This window comes from Corapipo altera, unplaced genomic scaffold, assembly GCF_003945725.1.
Source record: "Corapipo altera isolate COAL_440 unplaced genomic scaffold, ASM394572v1 23b, whole genome shotgun sequence".
In the NCBI taxonomy this organism is placed as follows: domain Eukaryota; kingdom Metazoa; phylum Chordata; class Aves; order Passeriformes; family Pipridae; genus Corapipo; species Corapipo altera.
Genome location: NW_020884885.1, coordinates 3,009,905 through 3,034,497, shown reverse-complemented (window position 1 = coordinate 3,034,497; position 24,593 = coordinate 3,009,905). Strand labels below are relative to the sequence as shown.

Below are 24,593 nucleotides of genomic sequence, written 5' to 3'. Positions count from 1 at the left end.
GTCTGATTTCAGGGAAATTTGACAATTCATATTGGTCTAATACTGTAGTAAAACTGGACATTTAAAGTTCCATCTGTTTACCAGGACGATTTAAAAAAGAATTGTTTTTTTGAAGAGTATCAACACTGCAAACACAAGACAGTATAAATTTTATCTATACTGAGGCATCAGCTCTTGTTAATTCTTCTCAGGTTGGTAAAGATAGAACAACGTATAATAACCCTGAAGCTGCAAGATTTTGCATGAACTACTGGCAGGCCAGCTGACTGAACTGGCAGCACTTGAATAATAAACATTTTGCGTGGACAAAACCCCAGTTAAAGTAAAATTCACAAGAAAACAAACCTCTGAGATAGTAAGAATGGAATCCTTCTCTTTCTTACTTTACTGACAAAGGTATATTTTAAATTTCAGTGAGAGTATTAATAAAGTAAAACCGTGTACATGTGGTGAAAGAAGTGGAATAGCACAGGTGATGCTGAGGGTGTAATTTCCCAGCAGAACATTTGTCTCTGCTGAAAGAGCAAAGGAGTGAATCCAGATTATCTTTCAGACCTCACTTGGAATTTGCACTTACAGAAAAATTTTCTAGAAAGTGAATATGTATGATCTAAGAACTGATGAAGAATGGTACATGCTTAACCCCCTAAAAGCTGTCTTCAGACAGGAACAACCATGAAAGGTTGAAACCAACTGTGCCCCAGCTTCTAAACCTCTTTCTTCTGTTCCACAGCAGCTTGCCCCAAATGTATATTCACATAAAAAAATTGGATTCTACAGCGCAACACAGTCTACTTATTGTAATGGAATAACTTATGGAAAGTAATGTTGCAACTTAGAGTGGGTTATGGTGTCCTTCCCTGAAAAAAACTCTTGTTTAACAAAAACAAACAGAAAAAACCCAAGCCCTCCCCCCTTCCCACCAAAAATACTATACAAGAAAACTGCAAACAAAATATTAATGATGTTCAAATTTGGCCCAGAGTTGTTTAACCAGATTTTAAAGGCATAATATGAACTGTCTCTGGAAGAAGTAAATATTTACCTATAATTTACCAAAGGACAATTCTGGACCAAAAAGATGGTATAATGGTAGGAAAGAAAGCACAAAAAAAAGAGAAGCACAGATTAAGAGAGAGAGGGAGAGAGAGAAACAGAGAAGCAGGATGGATGTGGCAAGGCAGAAGATGGTGTGTGCAAAAGGAGACATGGGTGCATGTGTGTAAGACTACTGTTTAAAATGGAAGAGGCTCTCTTATTTCTCACTGAAAAACATATGAAAAGAGAAAATGAGGAAGGGGCCTGCTGCAAAATAACCAAGCGATTCAGCAAACTGTGGAATGAAATTCAGTGAAATAACACAGTCCTAAAGAAAAAGGCAAAAAAACCAAAAAATACAAAACACAAACATTTGAAACAATCTACTAAAACAAACTAAGTAAAATATGTGATCCAAAGGACACAGATAAAAGCTACTAGAGAAGGAGGAAAAATGTTAGCAGACAAAGACAGTGCTAAAGAAGTAAAATGGAAGTCAAGAGAGAGTCTTCAACAAAGTGGAGGAACAGAAGGAGCCCAAACCCATAGCGCAAAGCAATGTTTGCGAATGGAAAACAGCTCCTTTGAGCAGTAATAGTTACTCTCGAGTTGTAGCCTCTATTCCTCCTGAGTTCATCTTTAAGCCCTTCCAACCTATAGTGGAGCTAGTGTATGGACAAAAACAAGAGATTTATAATGAACAGAGCAGCTGAGATTTGCAGATCAAATCTTCTAATATAAAAAACGTGTTGACAAAGTTTTGCTCTACAATGTCCAAATGACAATGGCAACAAAAGACAGTTGGTTTCACATACAGCCTCTTACAGGTCATTTTTTTAATTCTGTGCACACAGAGGACTTTATATTTACTTTTTGGTTTCTTACACCCAGCCTACAGTTTCCACATTATCACTCACCTGATGGGCAACATATGCAGTATGAGAAATAATTTGCTTCCCACAAATTTTAAAAGCAGCTGTGGAAGAGGAATCCATGATAATAAAATAAAAGGCTTGATCAGCTAGACTTGATCGTTTCCCAACCTATGCTCACAGCTGCAGAATACAAACCATGTTTTAACATAACTGACATCAAAATTAGTCATTACATAATACTTCTGTTTAATGAGTTGCACATTCTTATCCTAAACGTTATTTTTAATCAAAACTCCAGTAAAATGATTTTGAATAAAACCCACCAGTTTCCTAACACATACAGTTTTAGTAGCAATGGAGCTTTGTATAAATGGGGTTATGTGCTTTAATAAGTGCCTTTTATCATATTCATTATTTGTATGTTTTACTACTTTGCTATTTCTGACATTTACAAAATATCTGTATTCTTTTCACAGCTACTGTTAAGTGAAGAATCCATATTATATTACATATAGTACCATGACTAACTGGGGAGAGTTATCAGTAGTAGTATTTACTATAATTCTTCTCATTCATAGGCAGTTACAGAAATAACAACCTATGGCTGTCTTTCCTTTCACCAGGAAAGTATAGATTTATTGTTTGTCCACTCTATAGTCTCTTTGCTCACAATCTATCTTGGTAGAAGATACTCTGGGCTACCAGCCAGTACCATTTTCCTGTGTGGTTCAGACAGAATGTAATCAAACCCAAAGCATTCAGTTCACATTACTGTGTTTTTTAAGCAAACTGGATTTTATGTTCTTGAAGATAAAACTTCATAATGCGGAATGCAGAGTAAGCTTTCTCCCATAGGCTGAAGTAATAAACAGAATGTGAAATAAAGTACTCAAAAATAAATTAAGGGAATGGTAAAACAAAGAGTTCTGCTGACAGCTTCTATCTGTCAGTCATGATTGATCTGAAAAACGAAGTCAATGACTATACTAAATTGGATTCATTTAAATTTACGTGATATGTTTTGCTGCAAATAAAAATCTGTCCACAAAAAAATTTTTTACAAGTAAAATAGAAAAAGACACAAAGAAATTTTCATGCTACAAGTGAAAAATTAATGTGAAAAAAAATGAAAAAAGAGAACTGAGAAACCCTTTAACACTTTACTGTTAGGAATTGTTAGAGAAATTACTTACCTTTTTAAAGTCATAACAAGATTAGCACAGAGTATTAAGTCAGCTCTTCATTATGGGAGGTACAATTAAAAGCCATTGGTTATAATAAAACAAATTGCTACACGAAGATGAAGATTTTCCAGCCCAATATGAAAAGCTAACTCTTATGGGAGTACATTTCAACTCAATATTACAACATGAAGAACGTTTCGGAACAATGACATCAAAACATGATTTATTACCAACAGAAAGAGCCCGTTTCTTAGGAACACAGAGCCTGTAGGAGGCTGACCCATAACCTTTAGCATTTATGGGAAAGCACATTGCTCCACTTTGAGGAAAGCATGCATAATGTGGAACCACCAGCAGAAAGCCAAACCTACACAGAGGACTCAGGTACAGCAAAGGGAATGAGTTCGCCAAGCTGTAATGAAGGAAGCAGGGAATGCAAAGCACAGCAGTTGCTAACAATTTAAGAACTATATTCCTCTCAGTGTCTCATGAACACCAGGCAGGCCTGTTTATGAGGTATTGCACCTACTACACTTACTGCTGGTGAGAATGTGCATAACTCATACAACCTTTCCTTGAAACTTCAGCAGCTTTATGAAGACAACTTATTCTCTATGATGTGGGAAAGTATGCTGCTGCTGTTTTTTTCTCTGCATGTGCTTTATTACTAATTACATAATCTGAGTTCTGTACAATATACAGTGGCACATGCCACCATGAATGGTCTCTTAAATATTTACCTGCTTTAAATAGATTTCAAATCACATGTGGTCTGATTTATAGCTGTAGGGTTTCCACAGTATCTTTTGCCTAAAATACCTTTTATCCTCTAACAGTGTAAAATACATTATTCAGTGTCTTTAAATAAACACATAAGAGAAAACTAAACCATGAACCAATAGCTCAAACTGGTTATAAAACAATACTTTAAAAATTGATTTTGGCCTGTTATTCTAACTAGGACCAAATAAAAAAATGCAATGATATACATTGGTAGGTTTCATTAAAAGAATGTTTTAAATCTAATCTGAAGAATAGAGAGAATTGCTTTAATTGAATTAATAGGGAATATATTAATGAAGTTATTAAAAAAACATTCACATTGGTTTGGGTTGAAAGGGACCTTAAAGATGATCCAGTTCCAGAAAAAAAAAAAAAAAGTATCTGGAATTGCGTACTTCAGAAAATGTTCAATACGGTATTTAAGGATTAAATAATCCTATTACAACATGTCATCTTCCTATTTCAGAAATGCATTCTTATTCAAACAGCACTTTTACACTGAGCTCATGAACACATGAGGTCTTAAGAGAATATTTTATGGCCATCTGAATTAGGACTAAAGTCAGTTCAATACAACAGAAGAAATTTTTCTTGTTATACTGAGACTACCTCTGAAAGGGAAAGAAAAGTGAGCACAAGGAATTTGATAGCACCAGACATTACTCATTAACACAATTTTTAAAACAAACAGCAGTGATGGTGGGATTCACCTCACCAAAATTTAAATATGACTAATGTAGTATTCCACATAGGGAATCACTCATTTGGAGTCAGCTCTTTTGGGAAGAAAAAAGCAAAAAATCATTTGAAGCCAAAATCATTTTAGAAGCAGATTTTTACCACTTCTTAAGCGTTATGTTTATTAAGTGTTACTGGACACCGAACAAAAGTAATTTTCAAATTCTGAATATGTTGTTATGTCTTCATCCATATATTACTGAGTTCTCTTTTCTGAGTTTTTCTCTAGTCATCTGCACTTTACATACAGATTTTTTTAATTTTGATAATTGTTTCCCAGTAGACTACGAACGCATATGTGGAGTTTTATGGTCAGATTATGATTAATGCTAACTACTGTTCAAACGGGATGATGGAAGTGATTGATGAATACACTGTAGAAACATGAGGTCTGAATTGGTTCCTTTTACAGGAGCAGTATAAAAGAAAGATATTATTCAATATTTGGAACAACATGGAATGAAATGGCAAAGGGTAGTTTTCTGGGATTAGTCATCTCTCAATGGAAACTGACTTTGTCCTGGAGAGGCAAAATCAAAACATTTATTACTAGAAGAGGATCCAAATAAAATCTTACACACCAACTAAAATCGCAAGCTGAACACCTCACTGAATGAGAAAACAGGAAGATCTATGATACACACAGCAAAAAAAGGAGACAAAATAGCAAACCACTGGCCAGTAAGCTAATGGGAAAGCAAACTGGCTCCTACAAACTGGTAGTATAGGCTTAACAGTGGAGAATAAAAAGAGGCAAAGAGGGATTTATTTTCTTCAGAGTAATTTTAATGAAATGTTTACATTAATATGAGAAAAAAATGAGCTGAATTTTGTGTTCTTCAGAGCGCGGGACAGCATACAGACATGCCATATGAATAACACTGGAAAGACGGCACATTTCTGTGATATTTTAGGGGCTATTCACAGCTTATTCAATGTCATAGTCTTTTTGTTCAGAGAAGCTGCATTAATTAAAATACTCAAATATGAAGAGGTCATGCACCTTGTATAAGCTAAAGCCTATATTAAATCAAGGCATAAGCTTGACTTAATTTTTGCCAAATTTGTGCACAAACTCCAACTGATGCTATGAAAATTCAAGTGGGATTTGTAAGACATAAGAAATCTCTAGGAACACTGTACTCAGAAAAATCAGAAGTTCTGCTCCTTGCATTATTAGGTATGAACAAGATCTTTTATTTGTTTGAATGAAAATCTTCAGCATTCCCCAAATGCCTCAGAAATATTCTCCAGTTTGAGAAGTAGATAGTGTAAATAAAGGTAAAGAGAATAAGTTGTATTTCCTAAGAGATACAAGGGAAAGAATTCCCGTTGTCCTTGTTGTTTGCCATAGAAACGGTTTGACTGACAAACCATTTAGCCTTAAAAGTATGCATTAGATGCCTGACTTATAGTCCATCTGGCCAGCATTAAGACTTTTTAAACTTTTTTAAAAAGACTTTTCTGTCCATTCCATATTAACCAGCCTTTTAAGCTACTGTCAATCAAATGTCAATCAGATACATAAGAGATGGATAGAAATTCTTGTCTTCAAGCACACCATAAATTACTTTCTAACCCTTTATATACACTAATAAGGTTGACGTTTTAAAAAGCTTCATTTGTATTACAAGTATTTTGCTTTTCAATTAAATTTCAACTAGTTTCACATTTCCATTTCTTCACCCAGCAACAGCCGATTTCAATGAAGCATTAAAACAATGAAATATCCATACTACTGCAAAAAAATGGAAACTTGAATTGCATGACCCTCTAAATAAAATTTTAAAATAAATTCTTCATTCAAATATAGTCAAGGAAAATTTGCAAGTTTAAGTGAAACAGCTTTTAGGACAGATCAATGTCATGTGTGCAACTCTTATTTTCACTTTGACAGGTAAGTATTGTGATTTCATCATAATCATTTTCAGCAGGGCTTCTCATAAGACAAGATAAGGCTATTTCATTTTAATCTCCCTGCTCAAAGAGTAATTTCATGTTTTACTTACTAAATGTTATGCAAACCATCTTGTATATGGGGAATAATTTAGTTCTTTACAGATTCCTCTGTTGTGCTTGGTTCTACAACATGAAACACTGTAATACACATGAAGGAATTTATTTTTACAAAATCTTTGTGAAGCAGAGGCATGACTTGATTTTACAAATGGGAAACTTAGACCCAGAGACATCTAGACTAAATTTAACTTGACATGCCTACAAGATAATCCAGTTGGATTACAGATATTTGATCATCAACTGCCATTTATTTCAACTACATCTGCAGTGCTCAGCATAGAATTATAGAATTGCTTGCATTGGAAGGGACCTTAAAGATCAATCTAGTTCCAACCTCCCTGCCATGGGCAGAGAACCTTCCACTAGACCATGTTGCTCAAGAACCATCCAGCCTGGCCGTGAATACTTCCAGGGATGGGGAGCCCACAACTTCTCACAGTAGTTTCTTCCTAACATCTAATCTAAACCTACCCTCTTCAAGTATAAGAGCTAAAACTAGTAAACACAGGGAACAATAATCTTACATATGGTGTATATTATAGTCACTGATGTATACAATATTCAGCCAAAATCTCAGACTTTCAAAAATGAATAAAGCTCTTTTAAGTTAAGCTTCAAACAAGTGTACAAGTGTACTTGAAGCCCTTCAAATTTGATGCTCCTAGCTCAAGTAAAAATATTGAGCTTAACTAAAATAAAGAAGTTGTTTCCATGTTACAAAATTACATTTAAAAACTAGAAAAAAAGGAAGATAACATAGGGAGCACTGATGGGAATCCACTGACATTTGAGCTATGCATTACTGATACTGACACTGCTCTGTATATCTGATTTCCATGTATTAAAACAGACACTGCCCACTAGAGATACATGTAAATTAGATCACATGTACGGCATTTCATATCAGTGATTCCTTCAAAAGCTGTAACAGCAGTGTAATAAAAGCTTTGCTCTACTTTGATTCATTGCTATTTCAGAATCTAGACTAATTTTACCACAGATTCTATTACTGAAGCTGACTGAAGAGTTAGATTGCTTTGGGAGCTGAACCTAGAGCACAGTTGCATTAAGTGTTATTACTAGTGTAATAGAATGCAAAATAATGTCTGGCTTTTCAAACAAGCTGATTTAAGTAGTAAACAAGTAAATTCTAAACACTATATGCTGGTGAACAGCTTAATACTGGATTTTAAAAGAAAACAGCAGTTGTCTAGAAAAGAAATCTCACAGTTATATCTAATCAAGTCAACTTTATTGCCATACAGTCAAAAAAATGGTACAGCGCAAGAAAATGGAAATAACTCCTCTGCTTAAATGGATGTATCTTTAGTGAAATAATGACAAGACTGACTTTGGAAAATGCGAAGGAGTCTAAGCTATAATCAGTCAAAAGGAAAATGACATTCATAGCTCTCTAGCTTGATCTAATTTGTTTCATAAAGGACTGCACATCTCTAGCAGGGTGAAATGTCTCCCTATTTTGTGGTACAAGAAGCAAGGGGAAGAATTTATTAAAAATTGAAACATAAAGATTTGTCTTGAAACAAAAAGTAAGGAACTTTAAAGTTCCAAATGGGGAAGGATGGAAATTATTTCTGAATTACTTGGGTTTTAGAATATAGAAATGTATATTACATTATCTAGAAAATAGTTGTGATTTTATCATTCAACTTCTTAGTGCCTATGCTTCCTAATAAGCACTTGAAACTTTATTTGTTCTTTCTCTGATAAATGCAGAGCTGGGAAGTATTTTACTATAATGAAAATCAACCAAAATATTGCAATTTTGTTAACTTGAATAGATAAGGGTTAAGCCAAAATCCGTAACATGAAATGAGATGCCATTCAAAACCCCTTCTTTTACCACTCTCCCAAGTGTTAAATAGTTCTTTGTAAATGAACTTAGTGCTTGAATTGAACTTACTAGAAGAGAACAAACTAATAAGTCCAAAGGATTAATATGAAAGGGATAATTTTATTTGGCAGAAGTCACAAGGTAAGTACTATGCACAGAGAAAATGTAGGGTTAAGCAAAATTTTGCTTCTATTTTGAATGTATGAACTAATAATGGATCTAATTAAGAGATTCAGCAATGGGTAAACAAAGATAAATATTATTTAAAGTACAAATATAGCAACATTTCTTAATGACTTTTAAAATATTAATTATCTAAGATGTCATTAATCAAAGTTATTAATGTATACTTTGATAAATTACTGCAATAACATACTTTCCTTCCTGATGTAATTTGGAAGTTTTGCCATACTCGGTTGTTGTATGGCAGAGAGAATGCTAGAGAAGATACTAATGCTAATCCTAAACTAATCCTAATATCATGAATGAAGATAGAACTAGCAAAACTATTTTCTATGAATAAGGAAACTATATCACTGTTTTCTCATAAATTTTTGCACTTTAATGTGCACATGTTTCTCTAAAAGTAAGAATTTCAATTAATTCATTTTTCTTAAGCCTAGAGTAAGGTGGTAGGTACTATTAGCAAAGTAAAATGCAATCCTTTAAATGGCAATTGCCAAATAGAAAGCTCTGACCTGTTGCTCATGTTCGAAAGAGAAATACCTATAAATTCTAATTTTACTTAAAAACTCATTATTCTATATGAAAAAAAAACCACAAAAAACCCCCAAAACCCTCAAAAAAATTGAAACCACAGAAACCCAGGATTAGATTGTTCCAGCATAGTGGGACAAACCCCAGTTGATTGCTGGATCCTTACTGGCTCTGTTGTGTTAATTTATTTCTTGGAAAAACATTTCAAATTTCGAAAAGCCTCTCTACAAAGTATATGGCGTAACTAAGGCAACAAGATAGGCAATCTCAATTTAATGAAGGAATTTTTGTTCAATGGCTCAGTATATTTATGTCAGATGTAAGGAACCAAATTCTCTATCTGCTGGACTTCTGCATGAAATCAGAGCAGAAAACACAAACTGCTTATATTTGCTTTACTTGTGCTGTGTAGAGCAGATTTACAACAGATATCAACAGTGAACTTAACATCCTGTACCTAAAACTGAATTCTAGGTTCTGTGCTGGTGGTAAATGTGAAAGTCAGAGTTGTAGTTCCTGGTCTTTCAGGTCAATCTAGCTTAAGAAGGAGAACCAGCCTCTTACCTATCTTTAGTTTTACAGAACAAGATTCAGTTATTAACAACATTTTGTAAGGTATACTATATAAAATAGTTTAACCTAGAGCACTTAAAAATCTTCATGTGGTCTCTGAATGGTCTTCTGAAGTCAACTACCTGCTGCAGGAAACAGTATTGACTCTTGTTTTCTGAATACTGCTACTTAATTCCCTGTACTGGTTACCCTGTATAATTAGGTAAGACAATACAGGTCTCTGCTGTTTTATTAACAATGCTACGTATACAACCAAATCAATAAGTATGCAGCCAATATATATTCCAAAACTATTTTTATGGAAATAATTATATTTTGTGGGAGAGAAAAGTAATATTTTGCAGATCTTTCACAATAAAAGGCATCATGTTCTAACCACTCAATGAGGCTAAATAAAACATATGACAAGCTACAGACCTGAGTGTCTTCCTCTTTGAAAAACTTAATTTGTTTAGAAAGTAGGAATAGCACTGCAGTAAACATTTTGTTGCCACTGTCCTTCCAACAAGCAGATCAACAGGTTTCCTTCATTACGCTTTTAGCCAAACACAAAGCGCATGCAAAAGCCAGAGGACAGGGAGAGAGAGGGAGACAGAGGGGGAAAGAAACTGATGTTGGTAACAGAAAGTCTGAGACACAAATGAGAATAAAAAATGGGGCCATTGCATAACACTACCTAAGTGTAATTTTATACATTAGGACACTATGGACCTTCATTGGACAATCTGTTCAATTTACATTGTGTGTGACATTTTTAAGATACAAGCTGATGTCAGAGTACTTCTAAAAATGTAAGTGAAGCCAATTTGATGGAATAATTTCATAAGTGAACTACTGCTAATTAAAAATAAATTACTATGTTTTGTGACAACTGGATAATAAGTAAATTACAGATATATTATACATATACTATACTTCACAACTGCTAAGTCATTATTAGTTCTAATTAATAATTTTAGTCTTAGACAAATCATTTAAGTAGCCCTGCTAACATCTGCAAAAATTACAGGCATTAAGCTAACTGGTTTTCATCAATGGTGAAAACTTTTATTGGATGCTGTGAAATTTAAAGATAATATGAACATATATTTTATCATTATAGCATTTTAGAGCATTAAAGCTTTACTTCTCGTCACAAGGAAATCACTACTTAAAGAAACTCACTTCAATTTCACTGAATTGAACCAAAGACAACATCTGATTCTAGACAAGTGGAATTGTTAAGGTGCTGACTGGGGCTAAATAGGTATATAATACAACTATCCTATAATGCCTGGAGCTCAACAAACTAGGAAAACCTTTCTGTACCTAAAAGCAAGCATAAGTTTCTAAAATCTTTCTGCCCATTCCTCTCAAATAGGCATCAGTTGACCACATCTACACTTTCATCTATGCAACTGGTGACAATACAAAGGAACAGGTGAAAAGCTTTTCCTAGTTTTGGACTCAGATGCAAAATAGCCTCTACAAGAACATTTTCTTTGAAAAAACATCGGCAGCAAAATCTGCCTTAAATTCTTCACAATGCAGAATACGCAGGTACTGTTTCTCTTCTGCTGGAAGATCTTCTACTTCTTTAATCAAAGACCTCCTATGTGACAGCAAATCCTCGATAGTACACTCACTTTCCTTTTTGGCAATCTGAGCTGTACCAGTGCCAATTAATCCAATTCCAGAGCTTTTCTTAACAATGAAAATTGCCAGGAAATTTTTTATGATGAATCTAATACATCTATTTCCTAAAAACAGAATTCAGAAACCATTTATATGAGGTTCTCCCTTTTATCTTTTGTTGTACCTTTGTCAGAAGGCACATTCAGCTGAATTCCCACAGCACTGATTCCATTTCTCTCGTCATTGTGTTCCTGATATCATCTGAAGGTCCAATGCTATTTGGTGATGACTTGGACAAAGAAAAGTAAGAATCTCCAAGCCTGGTGCTTTAAGAATTAGCCTAAGAAAAATATTTTCTTGCAATAAGAACCACAGAAATAGGTGTGGACATAAGAAACAACCTTGAGATCCTATCAAAAATGTGGTCCTTTATTCCCTCCTGCATATGAGACATCATACAATACAATATTACTCATTTTCTTCCCCTGATCAAAACTGCTGGCAGGCTTTCGGACTTGATTTAACAATACTCAGTTTGGGAGGTTTCCTATCATGTCATTTAGAGGCCAAGATGTTGTTTACTCACAGCAACCTTTCTCATTTTCCAAAATAATAGCAGATGACATTGAGCATTGCTTGATATACATCCAGACATTAAGTTGTGTTTCCAAATGAAGAGTCTCTCACAAAGATAGAAGTGAGACTACAAATCCTTTACAGACCCCGGAGAACCTCCAATCCCTTCCTGCCTCTTCAAATAGCTACAGTTGCCACAGAGACCTTAAATTTCAATTGATTTCTTCCTTTGGATCTGTCACTGGCTCGAATGGTCTATTCAAAAATACACAGGGTGCTATCCTGCCACCAGAGAATGATGTATCTGTATTTTTTTTACACCTTCAGTTTGCAGTTTAAAACAGGACTGTTTAGGTCTTGCACTGTGTGTTCCATGAGCATGAAATTCTGATTTTCGATTAGCTAGAAACTGCATCAGAAGATGCCTGCATTTTAGATAGGAAGATCTTGCCCTTGGACAGAGTATAAAGGATGAATTGCTTTCACAGTCTTGCAGTGGCATCTTGATACTTCAGCTAGCAGAGTCTTTTCTACAAATTGCAAATAAGCGGTAGCTTCGGAGAAGGCAAAAAGGTTTTTGGAATCTGATCAAGCAGGAGACCCATACATGTTGGCTAGTCACCAGCTGCAATACCTTGGTATGTATTTCTTTCAAAGACAGTGATCCCTCCATAAAGTGGAGGGAAGGACAAATGACTGAAGCTGCAGGCAAAGCATGAAGAGTCCAGTTTCCCTGAAAGTGACTTATTGATTCATAATCTCTAAGAGCACATTCACTATTTTTGCTGATGGTGATCCACTGCTTTTTCTTAATTTCATACAGATATTCCGAAGAACGGAGTGAGGATGGCTTCTGTCTTGCATCTGTAAGCACTAAACTTAATTTCTTGCTCCTATATTAGCTCAGAAAAAAGTGTCTTTGTATGCACATGAATATAGTATAATTTATTTATTCTGTATTGGTGTTTTGAGGATAATGATTAAAACAATGAGGCTTTCATACAATACAATAATGAGTTACAATAAACCACAGAATACTTATCAGGTGCTTTTAAGAACACATACTTGATTATTTTTAGAATTACTTGTCTTCTGGCGCAGCCAGACAACAACTATTGATCCATTACAGAAAAACTGGTAGGCATCTTTCTTCTTAAGAACTGTTCTATTATATCTTTTGCCTATTCATACGCTGAAACTAGGAGAAAACCTTCTATTACTAAGGATAAGGAAGTGCTAGAAATGATTGCTTGAGAAGCCGAAGATTTTGAGAACAAATACATATCAGCAAGGTACTGGTTACACACAGATCTTTCTGTTTAGGGACAAACTGATGAGCTCTTTATGCTTGCATTTTGTATAATTTTCATGAATAGAACATTCAGATCAGGTCTAGAACTTGGCCCACAGTGTGAGATAGAGCGAACTGTTAACTTTTTATAAGATCTTCTCAACTTTAAGGGATTATTTTAAAATACAGAATAAATAACTATATCTGCTCAAGAATGATTCAGTATAGCAGAAAACCTCAAGTCCATCTTTTTGATACTCTTCCATTTATCAATTATAATAACATGCTGAAGCCTAATCTTTACACAGCAGGTAATGGTGTTAATTTGACAGTATTTTATAAACTCTGTTTCTATCCCATGATATTGTGAATTCTAGTTTATCTTAACATACTTCTTCTTTTCCCCCCCATTCTAATTACAGTCGAAAGTATTTTTATTTTCAAGTCCTGTTAAGATGGTACTATACCTCATTGTAGAAGATGATCATGAAGCTGATACAGAAGTATTTAAAATGGTTTATGCATTTTGGCAGGCCGTGACCTAAGCCAGAGCTTTGTAAATTAATAATGAACTTCAGATATAATGAACACACCTATATCTAGACAGGTAATTAGTAATTATAACTTGATGGCCATCTTTACAGAGTCTTTCCAGTTTCACTATCTGAAAAGAGGTCAGACTAACCGGTGCAGCATTTGGCATTTTGTTATTTTTATTTTAATGTAAGAGATAACTAAGGATGCTTTATCATACAGTTTCAGCTCATGTGCTATGTAGCAGATGCCTAGCTAGACTATACATCATGGTGGCCCCAGACTGGTACAGTGATTTTAAAACCACGCTGAACATGGTTGCAGATTGATCATGCAAAATCTGCCCCCCAAGCTGATTTTTCCCCACTTGTGCACAGTGCAATGCAAAAAAAAAAAAAAAAAAAAAAGAATAAAAGTAAATGAAATCAAAAAAGTGTGATGGGTGAGCAGGTCGACTGTGTGAGAGAACACGTGCAAAGTATACCTCAGAAACACTATAGGTGGATGAGCACGAAGGGAGTCGAGCCTGGTTGTGCAGTGGGGAAAAGAAAACATTGTTAAAAAATAAATGGTGGCACAGTAAGGGTCTCAGAAAGTTTTCTGTATAGGTGGTTCCAGCACTGAGATAGTAACAGGGGGTTCATAAAGTTTCCATGACCAGCTGTTTCATAGGCTCCAAATTTATGCCTTTTAAGGTGGAAGCTTCTTGAAAGAAAAAAAAGTGTTGTGTTTGAAAAATAATTAAAACTAATGATGAATCTGAAGACAACTATCAATCCTTCCTCCTCTAAATAACTGACAACACTATCCTTAGGATAATAAGGTATTCCAGGATGAAACTTTACTAATCTCTTTCATTTAAAACTATTAGTTTTATTCTAACTCTGCAAAGACTACAATGTGAAAACCCATTAGAGGTCTTTGTATATCTTTATGTGTTGACATACTCAGAACCAGCATTTTAACAGTGGAGGTTCTTCAATCTCACTGCCCCAAAAACCAGAATAACTTGCAAAGTTCAATGACTAGTGGACAAATATAGGTTGGTAGAAAACTGCAGATTATGCCTCTACGCAACATAAAGTCTGTGATTCTTGAGGGACTCTGTCCACTGTCAAAGCTTGCAGTACAAACACAAGTTAATTGGTAACACTAGTTTTACTGATTGCTTAAGACACATTTTGTTTATATGGGATAGCCAATACTCTAAACTATTAATCATGCAGACATAAATCAAGTATTAAAAAAGGACTCTCCAGTAGTTTATAGGAAAATCCTTTCTTTGGGTGAGAATATTTCATGTTTCACTGTCTGTGAAGAATGAGTAAAAGCAGCCTAATAAGTGAAAATTAAAAAGACATGGTTCTTATAAATGCACTAAAAATCTCCTCTTGATTTTTTTTCTGGGGGGAAATATGCGAAGCCTTAGTAAAACTTCCTGAGACTTAAAAAACTGTACAGCAGTTTAGATATATTTGTGGTAAAGATGAATACAGCAAGAATTTCCACATAAGTTATTAGTGACCACTTACTGACTTAGGTATATAATGGACTGAGTAGAGAACATGGTATTCATAAGAAGTCTTTGAAGAATATTCTTCAGTCTCAAATGTGTATTCCATATTTTTTCTTGAAATATAAAATATCACTTCTACAGTCACACTGGTCTGTGTTAAATTATGTCTCCATTATATGTTTCTATACAATTGATTTTTCCTCCTTGAAAAGTTTTTAATACTCTGAAAATATTTTTGTTCCTTTCTTGCACTGTGTATTTCATTTGCTCTTCCAGATAACACTACCAAGAAAATCTGAATCACTTCACATCATCTTAAATATTCACATCCTCAGCACTTTCTTCAACTGATGAAATGTTTTTTTATGTTGAGATGATTTGCAGAAGGATTAAGACAAAACCAGAAAATTCCTTCAGACAAATAGCAAGAGCAAATCCCACAGTTTTAAGAAATCAATTATTATTCTTAAACAGTCTATTTTATAATTAAAGAAAAAAAGAAAAAAGAGAGATCCTTTTCTGACAGAGCAAAAACTGTTCCTAGAAACATTGCTTTTGAAATCTTTCTAAGAAAGATAGGTGTGCTTTTGCTCAGAACGGGGGTGCGGCTATTCACCCAAGACTTTTGGATGAGTTTCTAATTAAGATTCTCATAAATAATGTCCAGCCATTGTTCCCATGGTTTGTCTTCCAACACCATGGAAAAAAACATTAGCTTGGGCTTTGCAGGTGAGAATCCAAAGTATGCAGTAATAGCAAGAATCATCACAGCATCAGTTTTTAAAGTCTGAGTACCTAGATTAACAAAAACAACAATGGTGAGGAAGTTTGGAACCATATTCCATAAAGATCTCACCCTGTCTACTCCTCACACCAATTCACAAGGAATATGGTAGACACTTGTGTACTTTAATCTTCTCTTAGACAACTACTACAAGTAGAATACTATTACTTTCCTTGTCAAAGTATCCTGTAATCTAATTATCCATATTTTCATTAATAATGAAACCATTTAACTTCATTTTTATTCCAATTAGAATTTAATAACTGCAAGTAATTTTATATTTTCTTTTTCATAGTTCTAATTCTATAGAAGCAATGATAATATTCCCTTCAGCAAGATACCAGTATATTTTATTTCTTCCTATGCTAAAAAACACACACACAATTTTCCTTAATCTCCTAATCTTACTTCAAAAATAATTTTTTTAATGTATAGTCTCTCAATGTACTTATTTAATTTTCTCATAATGATTAAATCAAAGATATACTGAAGTGTTCTAGTCTCAAAATGACCTAATGTTCTTGAGGAAAGGATTATGCTCACAGCACAGTCCTGCCATGGGGATTGTTGTGTGTTTTATCTTCAACTGGATCACACAATGTGACTGTTTAATCTGCTGCACACTTACAATTTCCTGATCATTTCTATGTGTTGCTTTCTTGCTAACTAGTTTCCATTTTTAGCATCTGCCCAATTCCAGGATTTTGTAAGCTTCTGTGCTATTAAAATTAAATGTCGGTCCTTTTCCAAGCTCCTTGGAAGTTTCTGCAACCTATCACCAACTCTACTTAAAATTTGTTGTTATATATGAACTTAAGTGATTGTTTCTTCCAGTTTGACACACGGGGCAGCTCTCCTTATTTTGCATGCTACTGGACAACCCCTACATATTATGTTAGGTGAAGCTAATGTGCTAATGTGCTCTTTTCCCCCCATGAACATTCAATTTAAGGGTCAAATTATCAGTCAAAGAAATTCCCCATCATGAGAATGATTTAAGAAGAGCTATGCCTATTTACATCAGCTGAGAACCCGGTTCAAATGCTGCAAGAGCAATTTGTTGTCAGCTGGAAGGCTTTATTGGCTTGACTCAGATCTTTAATAATGGAATATTAGGATCAAGAACAAAAATCACGTAAATGTAATCCTTTATCATGGTCAAAGAAGGCAGGTACTTAAAGTCAGACAGAAAATGCATGCAGGAGACTGTAGACTCTGAGAGACACAGGCCTGTATGAGAAATTATAATCCCGGTTCCATTTAACATAATATATTGACAGTACTTGGACTCTGCTATGAATTCTGAGAATGTTTTTCCTGAACAAATCCAGAATCTCTGACTTGGAACCCAAAAAAACTCCAAAGCACAGAGTGAAGCATTATTGTTCTGCTGAATTTCACAGTAATTCCACACTTTCATAAGGGTATTGGTTTTAGCAGGTATTGTGAGTTCTAAAATATAAACCAGTCAACTCTTTCACTGTTGATCATGTCAGTAGAAAATACACTTGCTACATTAATTTGAACAGTGGGGGAATGCTAACATATCCACATGACAGAACACTATTTTTTATCAACAATTCAGTGTCAAACCAGTCTCTGGGAGGGGCCAGAGGATTAAATAATGAAAATAACTTCAAGATGAATGAATTTCTCAAGAAGAAATGCAAAACCAAATCTTAGGTCAGGATTAACTTTTTGTGAATGGCTATGTGTTACTGCTGATATTAAAACATATTAAAAACGAAAACTACTCAACCTCCAAAATTGCTTAATTAACTCAAATTTTCATTCATGTTTTCAGTGCAATTTTATTTCAAATATCTAGCAGGTTTTCTAAACTTTTGGTGGCATCGGGGATATTCTGCAGAATTCCAGTGTTTCCTACATATTTCCAATAGCCTTTGAATTTAATCCAGAAAGCAAGTCTTTGCAATTCATTCTGGAACAAAGGTTCCACCTTAATGGTATTTTGCAATACACAATTGTGCAATAGCATTTCATTTTCACTTATGGAGCTGGCCATCAGATACTACATGCTTCCCCTCCCATACCATTCAATAGTTTTGCCATGTTGTAGGACTATCAGCAACCTACATCTAAAACCCTTTCCAAAAGCATATGGAAAAGATGAAAATTATTTTAACAATGAATTATTAACAGATTCCTCATTTTTTTTTCTCCAATTCTCCCCTATTGAGAACTGTCCAATATTTCTTTTCTTTGATCAGTCATTTGTATATTGTTTTTTAAAATGCTGTCCTGTCTAAAATATCCATTATTACTGCATGAGTCAGAGCAGCAGTGACAAAGCAGTAAATTTTAACAATGTGCCCTGCTTGTTTTAAGAAACTTAAAGGCGTATGCAGAATATGTGGAACATTTCTTTGTTTAATTACTTACATTCTTTACTGACTGACTGACTTAGATTACGTAGGGTATGGTCACGAAATAACAGATAAATTGGCACAGAGGAGCAGGACAATTTCATGACAACTCATGTAGTCATGTTGTCACGGCTAATGTAGTCACAGCTTTTAATTTGAAATCTTTCCCCATGTGACAATCTGTGACATAATGTGTGATTATAACATCTTTTTTTGTAGTACAAGATTTCACGGCATAATTTTTTTTCCTGGCTTTATATCTATTCTTAAGCATTAAATCACAAATTTAAGAATGAGTAGTTTAAAATAAAGGAACTTGTTTTATCTTGATTGTGACTAATAAATTTGAGTTGCCACCAAATCTGAAATATGACACAGTTTATTCCCCTCAAAACTTGATTCTTAAAAGATTTGCCAGGAAAAAGATACTGTCCTTTAATCAAATTTATTTTATAGAAACTGCAAAATATTAGCAGTTCGATTTCCTTGTATTTGACCTGCAAAAGATTATAAACTCAAGAACTTGTATTTGACAATAAGCAGTAATTATCTTTATGTCAGATACATAGCTGGATAAGCAAAAGCACTCAAAGGGGTAAAAATTATCAAATCGTTATCATTACTAAAATTATCTTGCACTGTATAACCTTAGCGGATTATGCATTAGAATGATAGTGCTGAGAATGACAACAATCACAGTGTATGGAAGACAAACAGAACATGAATCCAAAGAAATTATTCAGAGAACCTTCAGTGAATGGATGTGCAAAGGGATAAAGGGTTACTAAGTTTCACTACTATGCTAAAAGTGTCACTTTTCCCTAATTTTCATTATACACAAAATTATGTGGCTTAAAGTCACTTCCATAGAACTGCTGAAAAGCTGATCTTAATTTATGAGTTGAACTGCTAAACATGAGGTACTGCTGTCTGTAGTGTTATGCTGGATTTAACTTGCTTTATTAAATATTTCTGTGAAAAATGTGCAACTTTATAGGGGTGTCATGACATACACTAGATTCTAATTATTTTTTCACATTTTTTTCATCAAGGAGTAAATGTAATGCATAGGAAATACGCTGCAGAATTTTATGCATTAGTCTGCTAAAAAACAAGCAACAAAATTTTCACAGCTGTCATTCAGTCAAATATTAACCTAACCCCAAAAGACTGAAGCTAAAGACAGAGGTACGTGTGAACCTATACGATTTTGGGTTACCTTATATTAGCCACAGTTTTTGGTTCAGGTAGGACTATCAATCCCTGGCAGAAGAATTATCCTTTTAATTAAGGGCATCTGTTTTATTTATTGCTAAGTTTGATATTCAGGAAACTTTTAAATATGTAACTTTGATTTTGGAAGTTTTAGATATGCAACTTTGATTTTGGAAAGGGATTTTTTTTTTTTAGTTTCTGTAAAGCCAAGCAGTTTGATTAGCATTGATTAAAATGCAGTAGGATGTCCTTTTAAACAAGCTGTCAATTAGGTCAGGTTTCTCATACACATTAAAATGAAGCCCCAGCCAGAAAAGAAAGCAAACACAAAGGGAGAAAGAGAAGGAGAAAGGAAAAAGATGGGGATGAGAGGACAAACCAATCAGATTTGGTGTTACCAGCCAGCAGAAGTTTTAAAAAAATCAGATGACCGAGTGAAATCGTACATTTACTCGGAGAGAGCATCCTTTGACATGGCCTTCTAGGTGATCTCTGAGCTCCTTCCGCTTTCGACGGAGCTACATGTAAACATCAGGAAATGAATTGAAAAAGCAACCTGTTCTCATAATAGTTTTTTTTTCTTCATTTTTATTTTGTTCTTTTTTTTGTGTGTTTTATTCTGTTTTTAATAAATCATAGCTTAACGCATTTCTCACTGCCTCTGCCAAAACATTTCAAGACATCAAAGTGCTTTGAACAACATGGACATACAAGCTCAGTAAATCTGGAATCTGGAAGCAAGACATCTTTGCCTAACATGGGTCTTTTGCACTACAGGAAAAAAACCCTGAAAAATCAAGAGAACTATCATTCTAAAGCTACTGAATTTCTGCTACACTGTTTATTATGTACGTATTTATTTATTTGCTTGTTTATTGGTAAGGCTGTGCCTAGAATTTATTTCCATAAAGAATAATTTTTAGAGGTAAATTTTCATGTTTGGGAACCTCAACTAGGATTTCCCATTTTCTATAAGGAAGATTTTTTGTCTAAATATGTATTTTGGGTCATAGAATTAAATCCTAGGCAATCAGATACAGAAATATTCATCCAAAATTAGGTATCATTGGGCGTCCATAAAAATAATAGGTGAAACCCACCACATAAATAAGCTACATCTTCTGCATATATACATGCATTACAAATCTAGAATTGTATGTGATGACCCAAGCCTTAAGATGCACTGCAGTTACATACACAATTTTCAAAAACAGCATAGAAACTGTGCTGTCTTTTATTTTCCTCTATGTGAATTCAGTGGTCTGAATGTCTCCCACTGAAACAGTGCCTCATTCATGTACAGTGCTCTTCTCATCTACATCGTAATTAAAACCTCTTCCCAAATCACAAGATGAAAAGATAAAGCCTCACAGACAGTGAGGAATGCTACAGATGCCTCTAGCTAGAACTTGTATAAACAAGTAGCAACTGCCTTCTTTTTCTATGTTGAGATCAATTTAAGTGGTGGCATTACTGGAAAAAGGTATATAATTAATCTTTTCCCTCCCCTTCTTTATGCTCAGTGAAACAACATTTTCACAAAGAGCAGCTGTAGAACAGTGTTAGAGAACAAAGAGGATGGCTTGTCCTGGAACAAAGGTAATACATTCATATACAAAACCAAAACCAAAACAGAGGTAAAAAAACAAGAAGGCAGAAAAGGCAAGGAGAATGCACAAGAAAAAAAAAATTAGTGCTTGAGAAAGTGCTAAAAGGAAATAAAGTGGAGAAAAGTGAAAAATTGGATAATTGTAATAGAGGCAACTCTTGAAAAGGAACCTAAACAAAATGGCTTGGACTGCATATGATCAGCATCTTGGTTCTAAACCATTTATCAGGGTGTAACACTATGCATGGTGGGTACTGGTTTAGATATCTGCCTGTTCTGTTAAGCAATCTAAATATTTGGGCATGTTTATACAAACATCAAAAGGCAGAAGATACTAATTATCAGAAAAACAGTGGCTCCATTCATAGACTCTTGTGAATCTCTCATTTCATCTTTACTTACTCTGGTATTTTTTTCTAATTTAAAGGCTACATATATATGAAATATTCAACTATCTTGTAACGGTGTTTTGCAGAATTAAATGCAAAAAGTGTCAACACCATAAAAGTTTAATTATGTTTGAAGATGGGAAGCAGTAGTTTGAAGATGAGTAAGCCACTTCTCCACGTAACACGCAACAAACAACAGAGATCAGAGAAGTGGTTTAATCATGATCACCAAATTACAGGCACTTCAAGAAAGTTGTTACTATCTCTTATTTGTAGTGACATCCAAAGCTACCTAACTGGCAGCCTGCCTTCAGTAGGTTGTTCTATGTGTAGCACAGAAACAAACAAAATGTGACCCAACAGCAATAAGAATACTGAAATAAAAATGATGGGATGGTGAGAAATGGAAAAGTCCCTTCCCTCCCTCCCCTCACCTCCCCCTTCAAAAGGAAAAGTGTAGGCTATAGAAGAAAACTTGCAAAATAAATGTTAGAAACATATTTACTTTGAGGGATCCAACTCTACTAGCAACTCCTTTGCTTTCATCCGGCCGTCTAATTTGCTACAATGGGGGAAGATGGGTAAAAAAGACAGAAGAATAAAGAAAAAGTGAACTTAAAAAAATTTCCACACAATCAGTTAGCAGTACATGCAAGACATCAATTTGACTCTCTGAGACACCTCTAGAGGACAAAGACACAGACTCTTAACTTCTGAAATAAATGATGCTTAATCATGGCATTTTAAACTTGCTTTGTTGATCACTTTTATCTCAATATATTACCAATCCGGCACACATGTTGCATGCTAAATTCACTAACATTTTTGAAAGAATACGTGTTACTTATCTGATTTGGATATTAAGAATAATGAAGTTCTTAAACTCTCACTGAAGAAAAAGCACCCTATACCTTCTACAAATCGTATGATCAGCGTATGCTATAACTGGGAGCCTGCAAGTATCATGACTGATACTTAACAGAATGTCATACAGATTCCTACTGACCCAGGTCTAGAGATTTTAGCCACTGCTGTCAAGATTCCCAGTTAAAAATTATGCTGCCCAACCAGAAAATTTTAATGCCAGACCAACATTAGATTTTTATTTTAAATATTTAAATATACCACATATATAATCTCCAACATCTTCTACCTGATTACTTTTCCTTTATTATATACATTTTTTCCTATATGATTCAGAGCATGGAAGAAACAAATCAGGTAGCTTCTCAAAAGGATTCATATTTTTAGAAGCATAAAACACTAATTTACAGCAAAAGTTCTTTTCAGAATTGCTGAATCTGGTAAACAAATGTCTTTTACTGATAAATTGAACTTGTGTCATCTGAAATAGAGAAGACGACAATAAAAATTACTTTAGCAATATCCTTCTACTCTGAGTCAAGACTGAATTGAAAGTTTTTACTATTTGATGGTTGTTTCATAGCCTAAGTAAAACAAAATCCCATACAACTGAGGTGAACCCTTTCAAACCACACTAATTGTTTTTTCTTTAAGAAATCTCATTAAGGAAGCCAAAGGCTGAATGAACCACGGAAATTCAATGATGCTTTATGCTCTCTGGAGGACACTAGCAGAGGCACAAGTTAAATTGTCCTGTTTCTTTTTACCTGAGCCATGTAAAATGGAAAAATTCTTACTCAAAACTCAGTCAACAGAATGTTTTTTTTTTAACTTGCATTTGATTCTCAAGAAAACAATGCAACGAAACAATATATTAACAATTTAAGTATTTAGTTCTGATAGGGTGTCCATTAGAAAAATACACTGGAAATACTTATGTTAATCGTTGCTTTCCTTCCCTGGTCTTATGGCATTAAAACAGCATCTGATTTGAACTCTCAAGTGAAACACTCACATTACTGTTATCATGGGACTCCAAGTAAATCTCCAATCTAATATACTAAGAAGAAACTGTCATTCTTAAATAAAATATATCTCCTTTAGAAGACAAATTCAATTAAAATATATGCAGTTATAACCTAGTTGCTATATATTTCCTAAGTGAGGAAAAGAAAAGGAAACCTCAACTGGAAAAAAAAGATCCTTATCTGAAAAGAAAACATCAGGATCTAGAGCAAAGATACTTTCCCCAATATCCTGGTTGAGATACTACCAGTTCCAGGTAATAAGACATAATCTACTAGAACCCTAATTCATCTTACCAATTTGAAACTTTTTTCAAAAATAATGTATTTAGTTTTGTTTTGAAAAATGAGAAAGAGAAAAAAAAATGCTTATGATCTCACATGGAATGCTTATAATCTCACATGGAACTAGATCATTAAGAAAAATGTTACATAACACAGAAACCTGAGAAAAAGTTCTAAGTGGCAACAATATGCATTGCACTTCAGGGAAAAAGTTTTTCTTGAATTACTCACCAATATGGGTACTGTGGCTGTTCAAGTTGTGGTGAAGGTTTAGGATTCAGTCAGAAATGAGATTGGAGATACTACAGGTGCATATAACTGATATTACTTACTCTTTCTTTCTTCAAAATATATATAGAAATACATAAACAATGTGTACACTACAAGCAACGAAGTTATAAATGCTTGGACATATGAATTACAAGGAGATAGCCTAAGGTCAACTCTTGTTTTACATCCATGGCACTGTTAATATACATGAAAATGTGTTTTCTACAGGAATCTTGCAGAGTACAACTTGAATACTTCTCAAGGGATGAATCAGTGTTGTATGAGTATTGGACAAGCTATAGTACATATGTCCTGGGAATTAAATAGCGTACTACCAGGAAGGCAAGTGACAGTAGGAATAAAAAAAACTTTTTTATTTTTTCCTCGGCAAATACGACAGAAAGGAATTCAGGTATATACCTATCTTTCTCTGGTAAACTCCTGTATGATGA

General features: G+C 34.3%; 1 protein-coding gene across 8 annotated transcripts in view; it reads right to left on the bottom strand.

Moving 5' to 3' along the window:
* Window positions 1–24,593, bottom strand: part of GPHN (gephyrin) — a 282,387-nt gene that overhangs the window by 54,353 nt on the left and 203,441 nt on the right. For 5 of the 8 annotated variants that reach the window (XM_027641753.1, XM_027641758.1, XM_027641755.1 and 2 more), the window contains 4 exons: window positions 22,203–22,259; window positions 20,146–20,217; window positions 14,282–14,323; window positions 1,641–1,703 (listed from right to left, as the gene is read on the bottom strand). The exons of 2 other annotated variants lie outside the window; for them this stretch is intronic. In XM_027641753.1, the coding sequence (XP_027497554.1) occupies window positions 1,641–1,703; window positions 14,282–14,323; window positions 20,146–20,217; window positions 22,203–22,259 (234 nt within the window). The remainder of the gene's footprint in view (window positions 1–1,640; window positions 1,704–14,281; window positions 14,324–20,145; window positions 20,218–22,202; window positions 22,260–24,593) is intronic. One more of the 8 variants, XM_027641759.1, reaches the window with a different exon arrangement.